Source organism: Ornithorhynchus anatinus, chromosome 5, assembly GCF_004115215.2.
Source record: "Ornithorhynchus anatinus isolate Pmale09 chromosome 5, mOrnAna1.pri.v4, whole genome shotgun sequence".
NCBI classification, from domain to species: Eukaryota; Metazoa; Chordata; class Mammalia; order Monotremata; family Ornithorhynchidae; genus Ornithorhynchus; species Ornithorhynchus anatinus.
This window is the reverse complement of record NC_041732.1, coordinates 54,108,062-54,132,281: the sequence shown is the minus strand read 5'-3', so window position 1 is coordinate 54,132,281 and position 24,220 is coordinate 54,108,062. Positions and strand designations below refer to the sequence as shown.

The 24,220-nt window shown below is 43.5% G+C and overlaps 1 protein-coding gene across 1 annotated transcript in view; it reads right to left on the bottom strand.

The window, feature by feature from the left end:
* Positions 1 to 24,220, bottom strand: part of TRPM1 (transient receptor potential cation channel subfamily M member 1) — an 80,030-nt gene that overhangs the window by 10,576 nt on the left and 45,234 nt on the right. Inside the window, exons 23-29 of the mRNA XM_039912210.1 lie at positions 19,453 to 19,581; positions 14,861 to 15,112; positions 12,768 to 12,942; positions 10,675 to 10,695; positions 7,197 to 7,341; positions 4,726 to 4,928; positions 3,933 to 4,065 (exon numbers count right to left, since the gene is read on the bottom strand). Of these exons, the coding sequence (XP_039768144.1) occupies positions 3,933 to 4,065; positions 4,726 to 4,928; positions 7,197 to 7,341; positions 10,675 to 10,695; positions 12,768 to 12,942; positions 14,861 to 15,112; positions 19,453 to 19,581 (1,058 nt within the window). The remainder of the gene's footprint in view (positions 1 to 3,932; positions 4,066 to 4,725; positions 4,929 to 7,196; positions 7,342 to 10,674; positions 10,696 to 12,767; positions 12,943 to 14,860; positions 15,113 to 19,452; positions 19,582 to 24,220) is intronic.

The window sequence follows — 24,220 nt, the reverse complement described above, 5'->3', positions numbered from 1 at the left end:
GTTTATCCTTCATAGTCTGAGAGAAGCAGCATTGCCTAGTGGATAGATCATGAGCCTAGGAGTCAGAAGGACTTGGGTTCTAATCTCAGTTCCACCACGTCTCCTGGGGAAATCATTTGACTTCTCTGTGTCTCAGTTACCTCATCTGTCAAATGGGGATTAAAACTGTGAGCCCCATGTGGGACAGGGACTGTGTCCAACCCAATTTGCTTGTATCCATCCCAGCACTTAGTACAGTGCCTGGCATATAGTAACTATTTAACAAATGCCACCATTATCGTTATTAAATTAGATACCACTGATGGCGAAATTAATCCCTGAATACATGTAGGGCTGAAAAGGCTGATCTGGGACCCACAGCCCCAGCCACACTGTGCACGCAAAATGTCTGCAAAATGTAAAATTTTTGTTGTGGGTAAGCCTTTCCTTCGTTTTCTTTAGACATTTCCAGCCCATAATGCTTGGCAGATTCAGTGAAATGATTTACAATCCTTTGCAAAGAGGTGTGGGCCTCTAGGGCACAGTCATCTGTATGCAATACTTCTTGAATTACCGTTTCTCCAGTTTTGGATAATGCATGAAATCTGTTGAGTTGGTAGAGTTTCCCAGAGGTGTAGAAGAGGTTTCTAATACCAACACCCAAGTCTCCCATTGCATTTTCCAGCATGGCTGCACGGTATAAGTACAACAGGGCCGGAACCATTCTCTATCTTTGCTTTAATCGATCAATCGATGGACTTTGTTGAGCGCTTATTATGTGCAGAGCACTTTACTAAGAGCTTGGGAGAATACCACACAACAGAGTTAGCATAGACACGTTCCCTGCCCATAACGAACTACTCTTCTGGCAATGGGGAATGGATTGGACAGGCCACCCACGACAACCTCGATGAACTTTTCAGGGGATCCTAAAGCCTGGATGAGAAGCGGCAGGGTCCAGTGGAAAGAGCATTAGCCTGGGAGTCAGAGGACCTGGCTTCGAATCCCGGCTCTACCACGTGCTTGCTGTCTGACCTTGGGCATGTCTCCTATGGAGCCCTATGTCTCCATTAAATCAAGCCCCCCTTTTCCTCAGCTCCTCCTCCCTTCCCTGTCGCCCTGACTTGCTCCCTTTGCTCTACCCCTCCCTCTCCACCCCACAACATATATGTACATAATTCTATTTATTTATATTAATGCCTGTTTACTTTTGATGTGCATGTATCTATAATTCTATTTATTTATATTGATGCCTGTTCACTTGTTTTGATGTCTGTCTCCTCCCTTCTAGACTGGTAACCCGGTGTGGGCAGGGATTGTCTCTCTCTATTGCTGAATTGTACCTTCCAAGCGCTTAGTACAGTGCTCTGCACACAGTAAGTGCTCAATAAATATGGCTGAATAAACGAATGAATTCAATACAAGTTCTCCCTCTTACTTAGACTGTGAGCGCTGTGTGACATCTTGTATCGTTCCTAGCGCTTGGAACAGTGCTTAACACATAGTAAGCCCTTAACAAATGCCACTATTATTATTATTATTATTCAAATTTATTTAATGATTGCAATGTACTTAGAAAATATGTAACTAGTGTTTATTATAAGGGCCATTTAACTTTTAAGAAGAAATGAAAGCCACATCATAAAACATTTGCCAAGGTCAGGAAATTTTATATTTATGCAAAAATGCGTTATTTGAGAGCAATGGTGACATTGCCCCTATGATTTTCCAACTGTGGGGCAAAGACATTGTTTTTCCTTTGAGATTTTGAAGCTGGATTCTTAGTTATGCTCTTCTCTGCCTCCAACATGTTAGGGAGAATTTCCAAAGAGGGATGAAAAATCCCCCAAATCAGATTTTTCTGAACATTTCTCTCTCTGAAGCCTGCCTGGCTTTCCCAAGCCTCATCCCACTTGCTCTCCCTCTAAAAGTAGCTCCTCATTCATTCATTCATTCATTCATTCATTCATTCATTCATTCATTCAATCATATTTATTGAGCCCTTACTGTGTGCAGAGCACTGTACTAAGCACTTGAAAAGTACAATTCAGCAACAAATAGAGACAATCTCTGCCCACAAGTCTAGAAGCAGGAGACAGGTATTAAAACAAGTAAACAGGCATCGGTATAAATAAATAGAATTAGATATATATATATACACCATTAATATAAATGGAATTATAAATATAATAATGTTGGTATTTGTTAAGCGCTTACTATGTGCAAAGCACTGTTCTAAGCGCTTGGGGATACAGGGTAATCAGGTTGACCCACATGGGGCTCACAGTTTTCATCCCCATTTTACAGATGAGGTAACTGAGGCACAGAGAAGTTAAGTGACTTGCCCAAAGTCACATAGCTGGCAAGCAGCAGAGCCGGGATTTGAACCCGTGACCTCTGACTCCCAAACCCGGGCTCTTTCCACGGACCCATGCTGCTTCTCTAAATTGGTATTGGTTAAGCACTTACTATCCCAGCTCGGCCATTTGTCAGCTGTGTGACTTTGGGCAAGTCACTTAACTTCTCGGTGCCTCAGTTCCCTCATCTGTAAAATGGGGATGAAGACTGTGAGCCCCACGTGGGACAACCTGATTCCCTTGTGACTACCCCAGCGCTTAGAACAGTGCTCGGCACAAAGTAAGCGCTTAACAAATACCAACATTATTATGTGCAGAGCACTGTTCTAAGCGCTGGGGTAGATACAGGGTAATCAGGTCGTCCCACGTGAGGCTCACGGTCTTCATCCCCATTTTACAGATGAGGTCACTGAGGCATAGAGAAGTGAAGTGACTTGCCCACAGTCACACAGCTGACAAGTGGCGAGGCCGGCATTCGAAACCATGACCTCTGAACCCCAAGCCCGGGCTCTTTCCACTGAGCCACGCCGCTTCTATATACACAAGTGCTGTCAGGGGGAGAGGGGTAGAGCAAAGGGAACGAGTCGGGGCGATGGGGAGGGGGAGAAGGAGCAGAGGAAAAGGGGGGCTTAGTCTGGGAAGGCCTCCTGGAGGAGGTGAGCCTTCAATAGGGCTTCTCCCCCAGCCCCACCCTTTTCATTTTGGTATCTGCTAAAAACCTAATGTGTGCCAGACTCTTGTACTAAGTGATGGGGTAACAAGCTAGTTATAAGCTAGATGGGTTGGACGCAGTCCCTACCCCACATAAGATCTCACAGTTTTAATCCTCATTTGACAGATGAGGTAACTGAGGCACAGAGAAGTTAAGTGTCCAAGGTCATGCAGCAGACAAGTGGCAGGGCCAGGACTGGAACCCAGTTCCTCTGACTCGGGGCCCACGCGCTTTCCAAGAGGCTACGCTGCTTCTCTAACTCTTTGAATCCTGCACGCTCTCTCTGTTAGGGTGATGGTCAAATTAGTGATAATCTGGATCGATGTGTTTGTTTTTGGGAGGAAGAACTAAGTTCAACCTTCATTTGGTTATTAAAAACCTGGCCTTTGAATCTTTTAAAACCTTGCATAAGGTTTTAAAACTTTTCTCTTCCTCGTGCTGTTTCTCATTCGAAACTGAAGCCCAGGGGGAAACCTTTTCCAGCAAACAGGATTACGTTTTCATTTCAAAGGCACGTACCTGCCGAAATGTCTTGACAAATTCCTGCCTTTGGAGATTTCTAACTCGGATCTATACATTTTTGTTCTTAATCTTTGTATGTATCTAGAAATCATTAACTTTAAATAGACTTCCAGTCAAGATGATCCCATGTGATTGAAAAGTGTGGGTGTGCATTATGTCTCTGTGCGTGTGCGTACGCTCATGCAAGTGTATCAAGAGGACATTAATCCTAAACCCAGAGGTTTTGAGTAAGTATTTGAATTTCAAACTGAAATCTGATTGAGGTTTGACATTTTCTTATGAGCCCTGTTCACCAACAGCACAATTAAAGAAAAGAAGCTATTTTCCTCCTTTTCTTCGCGAAAAAGGTTTTCCCTTCGCACCTTTCAGATGTCACTCTGATACGTTCATCATTCGACGACTGCTGCTCATCTTCTTTTTCTTGAAAATATTCCTCCACACATTGCTCTTCAAATTCATATAATTTCTTCAATTCTTCATCATTTAGAAACAACTCTGGGTAAAATGGTAAAAATTGTTGTTTTAACCTATAAATTAGCGGGCCCAGTCTGTATATATCATTTTATAAATGAAAAGATCAGTCTCATTTAGAATCAAGCCATTCCTGTCAAACTGCAATTCTGTCAAGTCTTACAAACTGCTCACTCAATTAAGCTCTTTTTTCCTCATGTGGTTGATCAAAAAATCATACCAAGCATGTAAATTATATTGCAGAAAATTACAAGGATTAGGAAAATAAAGGAATAGGGCTGGGAAAAATTCTGATGCGTTTTGAGAATGAGCGCAGCTGTTTTTTCCATTCTTTTTTGTAACAAACAGCTACCAAAAAGTAATCAGGAACATTGGATTTATGTAGCAAACAAGCCATCTGAAGTTACGTTCTCTTGAGTGATGTTTCGCCTCTTCTTTCTCAGTAGGAGGCTTTCAGTAAAATTAACTATTAGACCAAAGTAAGATGAGCACCAAATGAATATTTCTGAAAACAATAGTAGCGGGAATAGAAAACCTGAGGCGTTTTTACATATTTAAATCATCGGGTGAAACATCTTTGAGTTTGTTGGACTGGAACATTCTTTGGCTATTGCCTAAGCCCGAGCATCTGCTTCCCGTGTGATTTGTGCCACGGTCCGTATTTAGATAGAACTCTTCACATACTCAGCCCCCGATCACGCTCATCTTGGTCTCCTTCTCTTTTTTTCCTACAGCGACCGCTGAAGCGCATAATGATTATGTAAAGATGGTTTAAGATAATCATAGGTGGAGGGAGAACTGGCCTGTCGTGAAATGTCATAATCAACTGGTATCGTTGGAATTTCCAAACTTGATTGGATATTGACTTCACTTCAAAGAAGGTATTGCTGAAAGAGAGATTGATTGTTAGTGCGTGCTTTTCTTTTTCTTTTTTTAAGGTCCTCAAAATAGAGTCCTGCGTAAGCTGAAAGTTTTTAGCTCATTCTAATTCTTCCCTCTCTAAAGTAAAGCCCAGAACTGGGAGATCTGGGATCAGTCCAACGGGTGACAGACTCTCATAAGGGTCAAATCTCTCATCTGGGGTGGAAAGGAGTGAACACATACAAAGCAAGTGTCCACACATACAAGGTCCATATGAAGCAGCATGATGTAGCGTATAAAGCATGGGGCTGGAAGTCAGAAGGTCATGAGTTCTAATCCCGGCTCCACCACCTGTCTGCTGTGTGACCTTAGGCAAGTCACTTCACTTCTCTGTGCCTCAGTTACCTCGTCTGTAAAATGGGGTATAAGACTGTGAGCCCTCTGTGGGACAGGAACTGTGTCCAGCCTGATTTGCTTGTATCCACCCCGGAGCTTAGTACAGTGCCTGGCAGATAGTAAGCACTTAACCAATGCCATTATTATTATTCAAGTGCTTAGTACAGTGTTCTGCACACACTAAGCACTCAATAAATACGATTGATTGAATGAATGAATGAACATCTGCATTTTAGAGAAGCAGCGTGGCTCAGTGGAAAGAGCCCGGACTCGGGAGTCAGAGGTCATGGGTCCGAATCCCGGCTCTGCCACTTGGCAGCTGTATGACTGTGGGCAAGTCACTTCATTTCTCTGTGCCTCAGTTACCTCATCTGTAAAATGAGGATTAACTGTGAGCCTCATGTGGGACAACCTGATTACCCTGTATCTACCCCAGTGCTTAGAACAGTGCTTGGCATATAGTGAGCGCTTAACAAATACCAACATCATCATTATTATTATTATTATTTTAGTTTCCCCACTAGACTGTAAACTTGTTGCATGTGTCTGTTATATTGTGCTCTCCCAAGAGCTTAGTACGGTGCTCTGAAACGCTCAATCAATATGATTGACTGATTGACACGGGGACAAAAGAGCATGCAAAATGGATTATTGTAGCGTGAAGCTACTGAATCAGGACCCTCTCTGTTCCTCAGAGGTGTTAGTTCAAGTCACTACGAATCATTCATTCAATAGTATTTATTGAGCGCTTACTACGTGCAGAGCACTATATATGTACCCGTGAAGTGAGAACAGTGCTTGACACCTAATAAGTGCTTCATGACTGTAATAATCATATAATAATAATAATAATAAGAAGAAGAATAGCAATAAGTTTATTAACGATCATGAGTCAAAATTTGGAGAACATTGACTGGTCTGTAGGGGATATTTTACTTTGAAGGTGAGGATTCTCAGCGATCATTAAGGTTAGTGATTCGTTTAACTTGAGCACAACTGGTGACACTTTCAAAACTGAGCAAATGCTCAAGAATTTATTCTCAGAAAATAGAAAAGTTGAGTTAGCAATTCTTCCATATTTTCCCACAATATATGCTGTATTTATTTACATTTCAATATCTTTATTTATTTACTATTCTCCTTGAGCAACTGTTCAAATTCAAGTAAACAAGTTTTGCTCATCTCTCTCTCAAGAAAATCTTGTTATAGTTTTACAAACCTTGACAATAATGATAATAATACTTTGAATTTGAAGAGCTTTTTATCATTCTTCCAAAATACTTTCACATTTGTGAGCTCATTTTATCCCCACAATACTGCAATACTGGGTATTACTATCCCCATTTTACAGATGAGAACACTGAGGAACAGAAAGATTAAGTGACTTGTTTATGATCAGAGTGCAGGCTAGTGGCAAAGCTGGAACTAGAAGTCAGGCCTTCCGACACCCACATCTATTCGCTTTCTATTAGCTCATGCTGTCTTATCCAATTCACAATTCCACAGAAATTCTAAGAGCTCGTAAAATGAAAACTGCTCTCTCTATCTGAAAAGTATCTCTTTGCAAACTAATTAAAATTTTACTCAATCAAGCCTTTCTCTCAAGAGGCCTTTTCAGGATAAATTCTCTCAAATTAAACTGCACGTCAAAGACACAAAGCATGAACCGAAAATGACATTCTATTTCATTTGTCGAGTGTTACGTTATTGCAATTTGTGATTAAGTGTGAATCATTTGTTGGCAGACTAATAAGCATAGAGAGCATCATCCACTTCCGGGATCAATCATAATAAAATCGTCAATTCGATTTATATTACGGGGGAGAGCTTTCCGTTTTAAAGAGTCGAAATTAAGGAAATAAACGAGATGGTAGCAACCATCCAGTCTCGACACTTACTTGAAGACAGCAATGAGCAGGTTTACCAGCAGGATATTAGCTACCAAGAGGTAACAAGCCATGATAGCGGGAGTGAGCCAAGCTCCGGGAATACATGGAGGGAGTCGTTTGCCGTCCTCATCGTAAAGATTTTCTCCACAAGGAGCTGATGTAAAATACAACCGATGAGTATATTTTGCTTGTATCCAACCTGGCGCTTAGTACAGTGGCTGGCACACAGTAAGTGCTTCACCAATTAATCATAATTATCATTATCATTATTATTAGAGACATAAATGCATTTTGCGCACTTTCATAAATGTCCTGCCCCACAAAAACACCTTGCCGGACTTCATGTGTTCCGAAAGCAGAGAGATCGATTAACCAATTAATTAAAGTGGTATTGAGCACTTGCTGTGTTCAGAGCACTGTGCTAAGCCCTTGAGAGAGTACGCCATAACACAGTTGGTAGAAACGTTCCCCGCCCACAACGAGCTTACATCCTAGAGGAGACTTGGATACTTCTTCATGGAGTTGTTTGCATTTAAGTGTTTATTTAACCATTCATTTATTCAGTCGTATTTACTGAGCGCTTACTGTGTGCAAAGAACTTGGGAGTAAAACATCAGACACATTCCTATGCTTCTTCAGGGAGTTATTTGCATTTAAGTGTTTATTTAACCACCGTGTTTGCAACTCTAATGCAAATCCAGGGGCTTAGCTTGAAAGAGCCAACCCCATTGTGTGTGTTCCTAAGAGATAAACTGGGTGTTTGAGTAGAAAGGCAGCCTGATCCAGCAGAACCAGCTAATTTAGGTCGTGGCCACCCGGCAAAGAAGTTTAAGGTGGCCCAAGAACACCACAGAATTGCTTCATATCTTCAGAATGATCAGAAATATATGTGTTCATCACCATATGTGAAAGTTAAAACTACTTTCCTCATCTTTAAAGTGGGAGTTAAATATCTATTCTTCCATTTTGATATTCTTCAATTTAGATTAGGAGTCCCTTGTGGGACAGAGACTGTGTCCAACCTGATTATCTTGTATCTTGCCCCAGCACTTAATATAGTGCTTGGCACATAGTAAGCCCTTCACAAATGCCACAATCACTATTATTACTATGGTTTTCCTTTGAAACGTTAATTTCCATACATTAAAATGAGATCTTAATGGTGTTGTGGATAGAGCACGGGCCTTGGCAGTCCGAAGGTAATGGGTTCTAATTCCGCTCCGCCACTTGTCTGCTGTGTGATATTAGGGAAGTCACTTCACTTCTCTGTACCTCAATTACCTCATCTGTAAAATGGAGAATAAAACTGTGAGCCCTATGTGGGACAGGGCCTGCGTCCAACCCGATTTGCTTGTACCCACCCCAGTGTTTAGTACAGTGCCTGGCACATAGTAAGCGCTTAATAAATGCCATTATTTTTATCATTATCAAAGGAATTAATGGCTTTTTGCTGCTCTTAGGATATTGTGTAGTATATTTCAGAGGCTCACCTGTCCCACTGGGATGCTGTTTTAAATGCATGTGTCCTATCTCCTACCACTTGTTCGATTCTCCCATTTTGCCCAGATGTATCTCAAGAGGAGATCTCCTGCCCGTTCTCAAAATCCACCCCCTTCACCTGTGGCTCCAACTCCATCCCTTCTCATCTTATAAAAGCACTTGCCCCTTCCCTTCTTCCCTCACTGACTGCCAATTTCAACTCTTGGTTCCCTAGTGGCTTTTTCCCCACTGCTTTCACACATGCTCATGTCTCCCCTATCCTAAAAAACCCTCTCTTGACCCACGGCTCCCTCCAGTTATCACCCCTTCTCCCTCCTACCATTCCTCTTCAATATCCTCGAGTGAGCTGTCTACATCTGATGTCTCCGGTTCCTCCCCTCCAATTCTCTCCTTCCTTGACCCCTCCAATCTGGCTTACGCTCCCTTCACTTAACAGAAACTGCCCTCTCAAATTCACAGAAGATCTCCTTCTTGCAAATCCAATGGACTCTACTCCACTCTAATCCTCCTGGACCCCTCACCAGCCTTCAACACTGCAGACCACCCTATTCTCCTGGAAACATTAGCCAACCTCGACTCTACTGACACTGTCTTCTCTTGGTTCTTCTATTTACCTGACTACTCATTCTCAGGCTTTATTCGTTATTTCAGATTGATTGCCTGTCTACTTGTTTTGTTTTGCCGTCCGTCTCCCCCGATTAGACTGTGAGCCCGTCACTGGGCGGGGATTGTCTCTACCTGTTGCCGAATTGTACATTCTAAGCGCTTAGTACAGTGTTCTGCACATAGTGAGCGCTCAATAAATACTATTGAATGAGTGAATGAATGGTCTGCACACAGTAAGCGCTCAATAAATACAATTGAATGAATGAATGAACTGATTGACTGATTGAGAGCCCCATACCTGTCCTGACCCCTTCCTCTGAGCAGCAACTGACAATTAGGCAAATTTGTAGGCCAAATTGGAGGCCTGCCCCAAGGATTAGTATCAGGAAGACAATACCCCATCTCCAAAATCTCCTCCTAAAGCTTTATAATCCTTTCCTCACCCAGATTCTCAGGTCCTGCAGCCTCAGAAATGAGGCACAGCCACCATTTTCTAAGGGAGACCGCACTCTGTATATCATGAACGTTTATATGTTATTTTATGTGTATTCATTCATGTTCATATTCATCTCGGTATATTATCTGTCTTGTCTCTCAGATTTTAAGCTCTTTAAGGGCAGATTCAGTCATCTCTCCATCGGGCTGAGCACAATGCTATGCTCAATGGGGATGCTTATTGTTTATGTTGAACGTAGTGATTATGAAAATGATTTTATCTTTATAAATCTAGAAAAAGGACTTGTTTTTAAGTTAGGGCACTTACTCATTTAGTCAATTATTTACTGACGGAAGCCTAGGTACTATCTGACTTATTAGAAAGGGAGGGCAGAGGATCTATCACCAAAGAGTAGAAGCATTCTAAGCAATGTACTTTGCAGACAATATTACTTTGCATGAAAGCAGGAATGTGTCAGTCAGACAATCATATTTATTGAGCGCTTACTGTGTGCAGAGCACTGTACTAAGCTTTCGGGAGAGTACGGTATAACAATAAACAGGAACATTCCCTGCCCACAATAAGCTTACAGTGTAGAGGAGAAGACAGACATTAACAATAATAATATTAACTAACATGATTAACATTACTATTAGCATTGATAATTAATAACAAATGTGTCAGTATGTTCTTTCTCCTTAATACTATTACTTACTGCACATACTTTAAAAGGAAAATTGATCGATATGGACCATATTAGTTGACTAATTCTTTGTTGATATAATGAATCACTTCATTATTTCATATTTCTTTGACCCTTTGGTGACTTCATAGAAGAAGTTAGACAGCCATAAAACGTCTTTGAGTAAAATATCAATTTTCATGGAAAGGAAAGGCTAATTAAAACTTTATTACACGAAATTAGTAACTCCCAAGTTGACTTACGATTAATTTCCATGGCATAGACTACACAGGGATCCGAAAGCAAAAAAAAAGTTTAAGGGAAAGAAAAGCAAACAATAAGGAAATGAGAGAAAAGAAAAACAAAGGATTAATAGTTCAGAAATTGTGTTGCTGCCAGGAAATGACAAACAGCTTAACTTCAGAACAATGTCTGTACTCTTAGAAACAGTAGATTCTTTAGAACTTTTTATATAGTGCATTCTGAAATTTTCTATTCACTTTGCTTCTTCTAAATGTTCGAGTCAAGGTTTTCTCACAATATTTTAAGGGCAACTAAAACTTGATAGCTAAAAAACTAACATGCAACATACTGTTGGCAGATGATCATTTCAATATGCAAATTCCTCTGTCAAATCAACTTCACTGATGTCCCTACACAAACATCAAAGACCTAACACACAAAAATGATCATGCAACTATCTAAGCAACTAAAAATAACTGTCATTGGATATTTGGTTCCCAAGCACTTTGTTCAGCAACTTGTGCGAGCAGGCTGCTCTGACATGCCGTTGATGATGATGGTGATGATAATAATGATATTTGGGAAGCAGTGTAACACTAAAGTAGGCTCAGTTTCTCTGGCTTTTATCATTACTAACATTTTTCAAAGAAAAGCAACAAAAACTTTAATCACATCTGCAGTCCAGGAACTAGACTATCTTTGTCAGGCAAATATGCTCACGAAACAAAATTGAGTCCTATTTCCCAGTTTCTTAGAAATAAATCCAAGTACAGTAACTCTTTTTGAGTGCCTCTAAGATTTCGTACCAAGGGTCACTTTGGGGAAGCTAAAAAGAATGTATTGTGTGTTTTACTAGGCATCGCTCTCCATATAGACGAAAACATCTCAGTGTAACAAACACGAGGAGGACAGAAGAAACAGTCCATTCTCAAATAGCTAGAAAATCCAGCAAGAACTGGATGCAGAAGTAACTGCAACAATCTGTGACACACTGGCTAAACTGCCATGGTTGTGCCTAAGGAGCTGGACTATAAATCTCCTAGGACACAGAAATTCAGTCCAATTTGGATGGGCTATAGTTTGATGAATAATACTTTGACTGCTGGTGAATCAAATCCAATAACTACTCGGCGAGAAGCATTGTGGCCTAGCAGAAAGAACCCGTGCCTGGTCGTCAGAGGACCTAGGTTATAATCCCTATCACTTGCCTCCTGTGAGACTTTGGGCAAATCAGTTCACTTCTCTGTGCTTCGGTCCCCTCATCTGCAAAATGGGGATGCAATATCTGTGTTCTCTCCTATTTAGGTCGGGAGCCCCATTTGGGATCTGATGATCTTGTATATACTGCAGTGCTTAGCACATACTAAGCATTTGACAAAAAACACAATTATTATTAATGGCAAAGCTCCACTTTCCCAAAGTAGTAGCAAAGAGCCTGATCCCCCAGCCATGAAAAACTACCATCTCTCACCCAGCATATAGTGTTTCATTTTATATTTGTTGAAACAGTGTGGACATAAAGCCACATTAATGCAGGGGGAGGTTTTGGCTAAACAGGAGCTCAGTAATGAAGCTGCTGATACTGGCATGGAAATTGGAGATTAACAAAACAAAATCAAAGCGACATAAGTGAACAAAATTTTACCAATGCAGTTCCTGCCTCATGCCGTGGAGTTTACTGCTAACGGTGAGAACTATCCCTGCAAGCCTGTAAGATCCCTGAATCCACCAAAGCGACAGTCAATAGTGATGGGTTTGGAACTTTGCTGATTCAAGTGGTATTTCCTCAGATTTTATTCCACAATAATAGGGATTTTATCTGAGGAGTGATATTTCCTCAGATAAAATCCCTATTATTGTGGAATAATTCGGTATGTCGGTCAAAGACGTCTGAGACAAAGAAAAAACTGGTCCCTCGAAGCCTAAAGATTCATCACCGATCTCAAATTCCTCTAGCCGATGGAAAAGCTCTGTCCTGACTAACTCCTCCAGCACAATGACGAAGAAACACACACTGGTTTTCCAAAGCAACCCAGACCCTACTCTTAATTTGAGTCTGGATCATCTGCCTCAGAAACAGGAAACAGAATCTTACTATGAATTCTACTCTTACGGTCTATCTGGTCTGCAAACACCTCTCCGTAGATCATCCAGTACGGCATGTAGAAGATGTTTCGGGCTAGTCTCCAAGACGGCTCCTCATCTGGGTGAAGAATAGCTTGACGGGCTACTCCAAAACTCATCAGCACGACCAGCATGATTACCACGAAGTAGAGCATGTCGATCATCTGCGCCCAGGGGACAAATACGTCTTTTTAACAGTTTGTCTCAAGGTCAGGAACTGTCTCTAATTCTTACTCTGAACATCTTAATGTCAAATGTGACGCCATCAACACGTGGGTATTCAGGAAAGGCAGGTTTAAGATGATGATCTCTCTTATCCCGTCAATCTCATTTTCTGTACTTCCTCTTAATTTTCACTACATTTAGCCCCAGACACAAACCCAATTCTAGATCTGGTCCTTAAATGTCTCCTGTCCTGCCATCTTCTCTATCCAGCTTGTGTTATTCCATTTTTTGCTCCTCCAAACCCTTGGAGCATCTCCTGAAGTAATAAAGAGCTTTAGGGAGAGAGAGAGAGAAGCAGGAATGAAGGGAGAGGAAGGAGAAAGACCACAAAACAGTGGGTCTTGGGAATTAGGGAGAGGCTTACGGTGGAAAAGGAAAAGAATACCAGGTGGAAATGGACATTTGATGATGAGTTGAAAGCTGTTCAAATGAGAATCGGGCTGAAAACGCTTCCCATTCGTGGGCATCCATGGGTAAGAAGCTTGGCCTAGTGGAAACAGCTAGAGACGGGGATTCAGATGAGGCAGGTACTAATAAAAACTCCGCCACTGAACTGAGTTATACCTTGGGCAAGTCAATTAGCCTCTGAACTATAAGCTCATTGTGAGCAGGAAATGTGTCTGTTTATTGTTACATTGTACCTTCCCAAGAGCTTAGTACAGCGTTCTCCATACAGTAAGCGCTCAATAAATATGATTGAATGAATGAATCAGCCTCTCTGAACTTCAGTTTCCTCAACTGTAAAATGAAGAAGATACCTCGGTTCTTAGATTAGGAGCCCCACAGGGGACAGGGACTCTGATCACATGCATCTCCCCCAGCTGTTAGCAGGGAGCCGCAGCACCGTGGGAGTGCTTTACAATAATGATAATAATTACGCTATTTGCTGAGCGCTTACTATGTGCCAGGCACCGCACCGTCAGCCTTAAAAATAAAGCGGGGAGACCCAATCCAGGTTGGGCTTGCAGAGCTCTGTTCTAGCCTGGAGCAGTCCTAGAGAACACACCTAGGAGCTAAGATGTCTCCAGCCCAGAGCGGCTTCCCTGGGAGACCGAGGCCAGGGATTGAGTCGGACACCTCTCAAGTGACTTGCTTTTCACCTCCACTTAGACACACTTTGACCCAGGCCAAATCCACTATGGATATCAGTCAATCAAGCAATCAATCAATCAAATTTACTGAGCGCTTAGCACTGTACTAAGTGGTTGGGAGAGTTTGGCCTGGTGATGGGCTTGAGGTGCTTTCATCAGGTCAGAAGACACTTACAGTATGTAAGGTTTAAGTAGGAAGAAGATTTTACAGGCTCTCCAAGCTGTAGCCTTGATGGGTCAGGGAAATATTACAATGACTACTAATGAAAATAATAATGATCATAATGATAGTAATAGTAGTGTTTGTTAAGCACTTACTATGTACCAAGCATTGTACTAAGTGTTGAGGTAGATAAAAGATAATGAGGTCAAATGAGTCCCTATCCCCTATGGGGCTCTCAGTTTAAATAGGAGGGAGAACGGGTCTTGAATCCCTATTTTACCAGTGAGGAAACTGAGTCACAGAAAAGTAAAGTTACCTGCCCAAAGTCACAAGCAGCAAGTGGCAGAGCCAGGATTTAGAACCCAGGTCCTCTGACTCCTAAGCCCAGGCTCTTTCCACTAGGGCCCGGCATCTGGGAAATATGGCTTTAGGTTGAAGGAGGAATTAAGAGTGGAATCGGACACCTTTTATTTTTACCTTTAAATCTCGATCCCTAGGAAATAATGATACCCATGAAGCCTCAAACTAAAGTCTACTCTCCACTGCCTTGTATACAAAATAAGTTAAGTGCGGTACTGAAGCCCAGGGGCAAGAGGTACTAACCATCTTTCCAATCATCATGACGTAGGGCCCCAAGTACTTGTTCACGCCAAAGATATCCAGGACTCTGATGTACCAGAAGATGATATCCACACAGTAGATGACTCTGCCGTAGCCCATGTAAGGCTGATTCTGCAGTCGAAGGATGGCTCCAATCATGAACACAGAAATGGCCACGAGATCGGTGATATTCCAGTATTCTTGAAGCCAGACTTTCACCTTCTGACTCAGTTTGCCTGGTTCCGACATCAGGATCTGAAAAAACAACAACAATGTAACTGAAGATTGTCTTGTCTTAAGCTGTCGAGTCGTCTCCGACCCATGGCGACGCCGTGGACACCTCTCCCCCAGAACGCCCCACCTCTATCTGGTAGTATAGCCATAGAATCTTCTTGGTAAATATACGGAAGTGTTTTACCGCTGCCTTCTTCCGTGCATTAAACTGAAGATTACCTTCCATAAAAACACCTTCGTGAAGTTCAACCTGCTATGAATACTGGTGCCAACTGCAAAAATCAACAATACTAATAATAATATTGTTGGTATTTGTTAAGCGCTTACTATGTGCAGAGCACTGTTCTAAGTGCTGGGGTAGATACAGGGGAATCGGGTTGTCCCATCTGAGGCTCACAGTTAATCCCCATTTTACAGATGAGGTAGCTGAGGCACAGACAAGTGAAGTGACTTGCCCACAGTCACACAGCTGACAAGTAGAGCCGGGAATCGAACCCATGACCTCGGACTCCAAAGCCCAGGCTCTTTCCACTGAGCCCCGCTGCAATACCAGTAGGGCTGAAAAGACAAAAGGGAGCCTCATTCCGCGTGGTGTAAATGATTTGAACTCCTAGGGTGAAAGGCCCGAAGAGGAAAGAATACATGTAAGCCAGACCTCAGAAATCCCTGTCACGTGTGCTAGAAGGTGGCATGGCAGGTGATTCTGCCCGGCTCATCCATCTCTGGCCAAGGGCCAGGGAACCCTATTTCTCCCCCGACACTGGATCCTCAACTGGTTTGAAATGCCGTCTGCGTTATCCACCACGGGCCCTCGCTACAATTCCAGTACTCCCCCTTCCATTTTCACTTGCCTCCATGCCTCCACTTAGGCTGCTTCTCCACTTAGAGAAGCAGCACGGCCTAGTGGATAGAGCACGGACCTGGGAGTCAGAAGGAGCTGGGTTCTGATCCTGGCTCTGCCATTTTTCTGCTGTGTGACCTCAGGTACCTCATCTGTAAAATGGGGATTAAGACTGTGAGCCCTACGTGGGGCAGGGACTGGATCCCATCCGATTATCTCGTATCTACCGCGGCGCTTGGCACGTAGTAAGCGCTTAAGCAATACCACGGTTATTATTGTTATTCTTATCCTTAAATACCACCGTTATTAAATACCACAACAGAGGTCATGGGTTCGAATCCCGGCTCCGCCACTCGTCAGCGGTGTGTCTGTGGGCAAGTCACTTCACTCCTCTGGGCCTCAGTTACCTCATCTGTAAAATGGGGATTAAGACTGTGCGCCTCATGCGGGACAACCTGATCACTCGGTATCTACTCCATCCGCACGTCGTAAGCGCTTACCAAATACCAACATTATTATTACCGGGCTGGGGCATTGCGTCTGACACAGAATCCCATAGTGATAGTCCCAGAGACGGAGCTGCTGAAACCCACAAAACCCCAAAGCTGGGGAAATAATTGCTCCCTGTCGTGCAGCCAAGATATACCACCCACAAGCTCTTCCCTACTTCCTAATAGCCCCCAGAAATGGCACCTCAAGGAAAATCCTTGCCTGTGCTTGCCCCTAACTATCTTGTACAGACAGGACTCTGATGATATCCACAGCAGTCGACTCTGCCATATGTAAGGCTGATTCTGCAGGCGAAGGATGGCTCTTATCATGACAGGTAGTTAAATGATTGTTGAAGTTCATCCAGGAGCAGGTTTTTGGGTTTTTCCTGTGGTGTTTAAGTGATTACTATGTGCTGGGCACTGTACTAAACACTGGGGAAGATACAAGCTGATCAGGTTGGACTCAGTCCGTGTTCCACATGGGGCTCACAGTCTCAATCCCCAATTTACAGATGAGGTAACCGAGGCCCAGAGAAGTGAAGGGACTTGCCCAACATCGCCCAGCAGACACGTGACAGAGCCGGGATTAGAACCCAGACTCTCAGGCCTTTGGTCTATCCACTAGGCCACGCTGCTTCTCGGTTTCTATTTGGTGCTTAGATTGCACCTGACATTAGTTATTATTTGCTCTCCACCTCACCCTTGCGAGGTATTACTATCCCCGTTGTACAGATGGGGAAACTGAGGCAAGGGAAGGTTAGGTAGCTCTTCCAAGGCCTCATGGTAGACGGGTGGCAGAGCCGGGATTAGCTTATATCTACCCCAGTGCTTAGAACAGTGCCCGGCACGTAGTAAGCGATTAACGGATGCCTTTAAAAACAAAACAGGGACTAGAACCCAGGACTTCCGACTTTCAGGGCTGCAGCTCTCCCACTACACCCCCCTGCCTCCCCAGTTCCACAGCTTCCAACCCGTATCGACATTCAACAACACGTACACACGGAGGTTCTTTCTTATCCCTACCTCACACCTCCAAGTGGAATTTAAGCCCGGGAGCAGCGGGAGAATTTCCGCTCAAGGGGACAGTTGTGGAGGAATCCAGAACCTGCCGCTGAGACAGTGTTAGTTAGGGTCGGGGGAGCCCCGACTGCAGAGGTGAAATAAGACCTCTCCTTCAGGTGGTCCCAAGAGGTGGAATAACGGGAGATGATGAGGATGCTATCTGTTAAGCGTTTACTATATGTCAAGACCGTTCTAAGCTCTGGAGTAGATACAGACTAATCAAGGTGGACACAGTCCCTGTCCCACACGGGGCTCACAGTCTTAATCCCCATTTTACAGATGAGGGAACTAAGCCACAGAGGAGTGAAGTGACTGGCCCAGAGGTCACCCAGCAGACAAGTGGCAGAGCTGGAATTAGAACCCAGGTCCTTCTGACTCCCAGGGCCTTGCTCTGCCCACGAGGCCACGCCGCTTCCCTAAGGAGACGTGGAATACTAGCTGTCCAACTGTTTCGTTTTGTGGCTATAGAGTCGATATGAAGTTCGTGAAACTTACTTTAGAATCAGTCCTATTTATTGAGCGCTTACCATGTGCAGAGCACTGTACTAAGCGCTTAGGAGAGTACGATATAACAGAGACATTCCCCGTCCATAAGGAGCTTATGGTCTAAATATCTACCTACACCATTGTCTTCCCGATTGGTTTCCTGGCCCAGCCTCTACTGGACTCATTATACATTTAAATTACTGTCCTTGCGACTATTTTTCTATTCTTTGGGAAACTAGGGCAAGATTGAGACTGGCCCAGGGAAGCTAATCTTTTCAAAAAAGATAAATAATAACTGTGCCACTTGTTGAGCTCTTACTATGTGGTAGGCACTGTACTAAGGGCTGGGATGGATATAAACAACTATCTCTTCCTTCTAAGGGAGAGAGATAATAATTTGGGTGATTTAAGATGGTTATCAGCTAGGGGCAATTGGCACAACTCAAGGAGTTGAATCGGAGCTTGAAAGGGTAAAAAAAAAAGAAATTAACAAGTTGAACCGTAACATTTTTCATTCAATTCTCACCCGGGTTTAGACACTATTACTGTAGTTCAGGGTAAAGACTGGCTCAAGACAAGAACTTCTTTTTATTTTTCTTCTTATTGCTGTTCTTGTTGCTAGTCATTCCGCTGGGGAATGATTATTAGCGTTTGAAGTGCTACTGAGCATGGGTGAGCTCAGTAAATACCAGGGAGGGGGAGAGGGGCTGGGACAGAACACAGGAGATTCCCATCTACCTCTCTCCCCATCCTTCCCTTCTCTTTTTCCTTATCTTCCCTCCTCCTCTCACCCCCACCTTCAAATTTTGCCCCCACCTTCAAAGCCTTATTGAAGGCCCATCTCCTCCAAGAGGCCTTCCCTGACTAAACCCTCCTTTCCTTTTCTCCCACTCCCTTCTGTGTCACCTTGCCTTGCTCCCTTTATTCATCTCCCCTCCCGCCCCCACAGCACTTACGTACATATCTGTAATTTTATTCATTTTTGTTATGTCTGTCTCCCCCTCTAGACTGTAAGCTCCTTGTGGGCAGGGAATGTGTCTGTTATATTGTTATATCGTACTCTTCCCAGTGCTTAGTACAGCGCTCTGCACATAGTAAGTGCTCAGTAAATACGGATGACCGACTGACTTCTTTAGTTGACTCTACTTCAGGTCTTACTGAAAAATATCACCTTTTTTTTCCCAATTCAGTAATAATTTAAGTTTGCAAGCTTGCAAAATAATGGCTCTGTTTCAGTTCCAGCTAGATGTAAAAACAAAACAAAACCAAAAGAAAGGGAAAAGGAAAAAAAATGCAGTCTTTGCTGGTTTTCAATTCTAATCAAAGAGGTCCGCTACCTGATGGGAATTTTTATATTGGCTACGGACTAGGGAATGAATGGGTTACGTATGAAATGTTTGAGCTTTGGGGAGGGAATACGCTAATTAAACAAAACCACTTTAGTTAATAGGATTGGAATAGGAGTTTGGTATAATAATCACCTCTCTTATTTTCTCTATAGCCAAAGTCATAATATAGGAGATTACAATCCATTCCTGAATGGAGGGCCAACGATCCATCTTCACCAAAATTATATAGTTGAAAAGCATCAAGTAGCCCAGGTAGGATATCTGAAAGAAAGTAAACTCAGATTTATTCACTTTATCCATTATTCTCACGGTTTTGACTGGGGAGGTAGGGGGCAGGAGGGAGGTAGGACACTGGCAAGGTTAGGTGGTCAAGCACATCAGGCAGGCATATTTATTGAGCGCTTACTGTGTGCAGGGCACTGTACTAAGCGCTCGGGAGAGTACAAGATAACAGACATATTCCCGGCCCACAACAAGCTAAAGAGCTGATATTGGGTGATTTATCTGCAGCCATCAGCAGCCCTTAGTGTTCCCATAGGCTGGAAGAAGTGTCCTGGTATTCTTGTGGTAACCTATAGAAATAAGATGATGGAGGTGGGTGGAATGCCAACGCCTACAGCAGATCCATCAGCTCCATCTGTAGGCACATTTGCTAAATTTAGCAACGGATGAATGGATTCTTAGTTTATATGTGTGATTATGTTTTTGCACAAGGTAACCACACATCTTCTGAATCGTGACTTCCAATTTCCCAGTCTGAAAGCTATGAGTGTCCCATGCACTTGCCTACAGAAATGGTTAACCGTCTTCTGACATTTGGTCCAGGTTTTCTCATGGGCTGAAATCCCTACCCGGACAGAGCGTTTAGTACAGTGCTTTGCACACAGTAAGCACTCAATACATACGGCTGAATGAATGAATGGAATGGACATTAATGGTTAAATAAGTGCCTCCTTTAGCTTACCAGAAGAGCGTTTTGAACATTACTGCAGTAATATTTATATCTACAATTACATACCTATACATACCCTTACAGACTATTAAGTGAGCTTTAAAAGCGAGACCACCGCTTATTTTATTTACATTTAGCAAAAAGATATTAACGCTTGTAAACTAATGCAGGTAGCCTAGGGGAAAGAGCAAAAGACTCAGGGGAAGGGAGGGGACTCAGATACACCCACTGTGTGACCTTGGCCTAGCCACTGAACTTCTTTGGGCCTCAATTTCCCCATTTGCAATGGGGATAAAACAGATTGTGAGTCCCATATGGGAGAGGGACCAAGTTGATCTCAAAACTGGGTGTCTCTGCCGATGCCTAGCATACAGAAAGTGCTTAATAAATACCAAGGTTATTATTCATGCAACCCTTGTGCTGTTATCTTTATGTCAGGAAGAGATGAAGAAGTGGCATGTCCTAGAGGAAAGAGCAGAGGCTTGGTTTCTAATCCCGGCTCCCCTACTTGTCTGCTGTGTGACCTTGAGCAAGGCACTTCACTTCCCTGGGCCTCAGTAACCTCATCTGTAAAACGGGGATTAAGACTGTGAGCCCCGGGTGAGACTGGGACCGTGTCCAACCTGATTAGCTTCTAACTACTCCAGGGCTTCGGACAGTGCTTGGTACAAAGTAAGCATTTAACAAATACCATAATTGTTATTGTTATTCTATCCAGCCACCGCCCATAAAACTAGGACTCGGAAAAATACGATTGAATGAATTGGTGCTTCAAGTCCTCAATGGAAATCAACCGATCTGTCGTATTTATGTCGTATTATGTCGTGCGTAGAGCAAGATAACGAGATATGAGAGAGTTGGTAGCAATGTTCCCTGCCCACAGCGAGTTCACAGTCTAGAAGGGGAGACAAATGGAGAGTATTTTAGGTTTTAATGGGTTGGCTAAGCTGTGCACCTCTATTCCTTAGCTACCCTCTCCAGAAAGGACATTCAACTTCTAGGTCCCTGAAAATCTCTTGCAGCACTTAATTTGTGCCAAGGTTTTCTGGGGGCTCTCTAAGCTCATTATGGGCAGAGAATGTGTCTGCTAATTCTATCGCATTGTACTCTCCCCAGCGCTTAGTACAATGCTCTGCACATAGTAAGCGTTAAATAAATACCATCGATTGGTTGATCGGTTCTGCCTCAGGAGCTGTGGGGAGAACTGGGGTCCTGCCTGGGTCCTGTGTCAGAACCCCAACACTTTTGAGGAGAACCCAGGACCGTATTGGGAGATTGGTGACAGATCCAAAGTCAGAGGCTGCTGACCTTTGAAACAGTAGCAGTCCTTGTGTTGCAGCACTGGTGCCGGATGGATTCTTATTCATTTAATCGTATTTCCTGAGAACCTACTGTGCGCAGAACACTGTACTCAGCGCTTCGGAAAAGACAATACAACAATGAACAGTGACATTCCTGGCCCACGATGAGCTCCCAGTCTAGAGAGGCGGAGGCAGACGGCAGTACAAATCAATAAAATCACAGATATGTAAGTAAGTCCTTTGGCACTGGGACGGGGGAAGAGAAAAGGGAGCAAGTGAGGAGGATGCAGAAGGGAGTGAGAGGTGAGGAAAAGTGGGACTTCGTTTGGGAAGGCCTCTTGGAGGCTTCAATAAGGCTTTGAAGGTGGGGGGAGAGTAATTGTCTGTCGGATTTGAGGAGGGAGGGACGCTCCGGGCCAGAGGCAGGATGTGGGCTTTGAAGATAGTCTCTAGAGCGGCAGCTCCCCTGCCACTGGGTGGACTGGTCCTGGGTCTGAAGGAGCAGGAGTTCGCTCACAGTTAGCACTTATCCTGGGCCTGGGAACCACTCCCCTTTGATCAGTCCTCTTGTTAACCTGGGCCGATATCCCTGCTTCAGGGGCCCGGTATAGCAGCAGACACAGTCTTTGCCAGTCTCGTGGGTCTCCGCCTTCCTTCCAGCCCCCTCTAAATTTCAATTGCAGGAAACTTTCTTCAGCATGTGTGTCCTCTTTAACCCTCTAGGGCAGGTGACTCACCTTGGCCTTTCTTGGCCACCTTCAAGTGACCGGTGGTCTTGACTCATGAACTGCTTTGTACGTGCCAGGCACTAAGTCGGTTTGGGCTCAGTCCCCGTCCCACATGGAGCTCGTGGTCTTCGTCCCAATTTTAAAGATGAAGTAACAGAGAAGTTAAGTGACATGCCCAAGGTCATATAGTAGACAACAGCAAACTAGGGCAGGTGACTCACCTTAGCCTTGCTAGGCCATCTCCAAGTGATTGGTGGTTCTGATTCTTTTTTTTTCCCCCTGGGGGTTAGCTAGTTGTCTTTTTTTTAAAAAAAAAAGGTATTTAATGGTATTTTAATTACTATAGGCCTGGTGCTGAGTCACATTGGACACAGTCTCTGTCCCACATAGAGCTCATGTTCTCTATCCCCATTTTCTTCAGTAAGTCAGTCAACTGTATTTATGGAGCACTTAGTGTGTGCAGAGCATTGTACTAAGCACTTGGGACAGTACAATATAACGATTTAACAGACACATTCCCCACCCACAGCAAGTTTACAGTCTAGAGGGGGAGAATTTCTTCATTTTACAGACGAGGTAACTGAGGCACAGAGAAGTGCCGAAGGTCACACAGCAGAGAAGTGATGGAACTCAGATTAGAACCCAGGTCCTGTGACTCCCTGGTCCATGCTCTTTCCACTAGGCCACCCTCCTTCTCATAAGTCTCCATGTGGCTGCTAAAAATTCCCAAGTTCTCATCCCTGGGTCACATCACTAGGTGAGACTGCTGAAAACATGGTTTTGAAGTCATCGTTCCTTCAGCTGGAATGGGAATATCTGTTACTTATGGCATTATTAATAATAGTAATGATGGTATTTGCTAAATGCTTACTATGTGTCAAGCACTGTTCTAAGCGCTGGGATAGATACAAGCTAATCAGGTTGGACACAGTCCCTGAGCTGCATGGGGCTTACAGTCTCAATCCCCATTTTACAGATGAGGGAACTGAGACCCAGAGAAATGAAGTGACTTGCCCAAGGGCACACAGCAGACAAGTGGTGGAGCAGGGATTAGAACCCATGACTTTCTGACTCCTAGGTCCGTGCTCTATCCACTACGCCTCACTGCTTCTCATACTATTTATCTGAGTCAGATGTGAGAGATAACCACAAACCAAACAAGTGAAGCCTCCACTTACCCTTCTACCCGTATGAAAAGGAAAACGTTGCTTACCGATTTGCTTGTATCCAACCCCAGTGCTCAGTACAGTGCTTGCACCTAGTAAGCGCTTAACAAATACCATTATTATGATGATGAAAATAATAATAATGGTATTTATTAAGCGCTTACTATGTACAAAGCACTGTTCTAAGTGCTGGGGGGGGGGGATACAAGGTGATCAGGTTGTCCCACGTGGGGCTCACAGTTTTAATCCCCATTTTACAGATGAGGGAACTGAGGCACAGAGAAGTGAAGTGACTTGCCCAAAGTCACACAGCTGGTGAGCAGTGGAGCTGGGATTAGAACCCATGACCTTTGACTCCCAAGCCCGGGCTCTTTCTGCTGAGCCACGCTGCTTCTCTCGTGGTGGGTCATATTCTCTTCAGTGAATGACAGACTTTGAGGTTCAGATTGTAGTATCTGGCATTAGATATACCAAGTTCTTGGATCAAAAAATGTGAGAAGGCAGGCTAATCGAATTTAAAAGACCTCGGTTTGGAACCAAAATGTATAAAGTGAGTTTTTAAAAGTCTTTTAAAAAAATTATAATAAAAAAATTATATTTGTTAAGTGCTTACTATGTGCCAGGCACTGTTCTAAGTGCCGGGGTAGATACAAGATAATCAGATTAGACACAGCCCATGTCCCACATTGGAATATTAATTCCCATTTAAACTCTCATTTTGCCCAAGGGCACACAGCAGACAAGTGTTGGAGC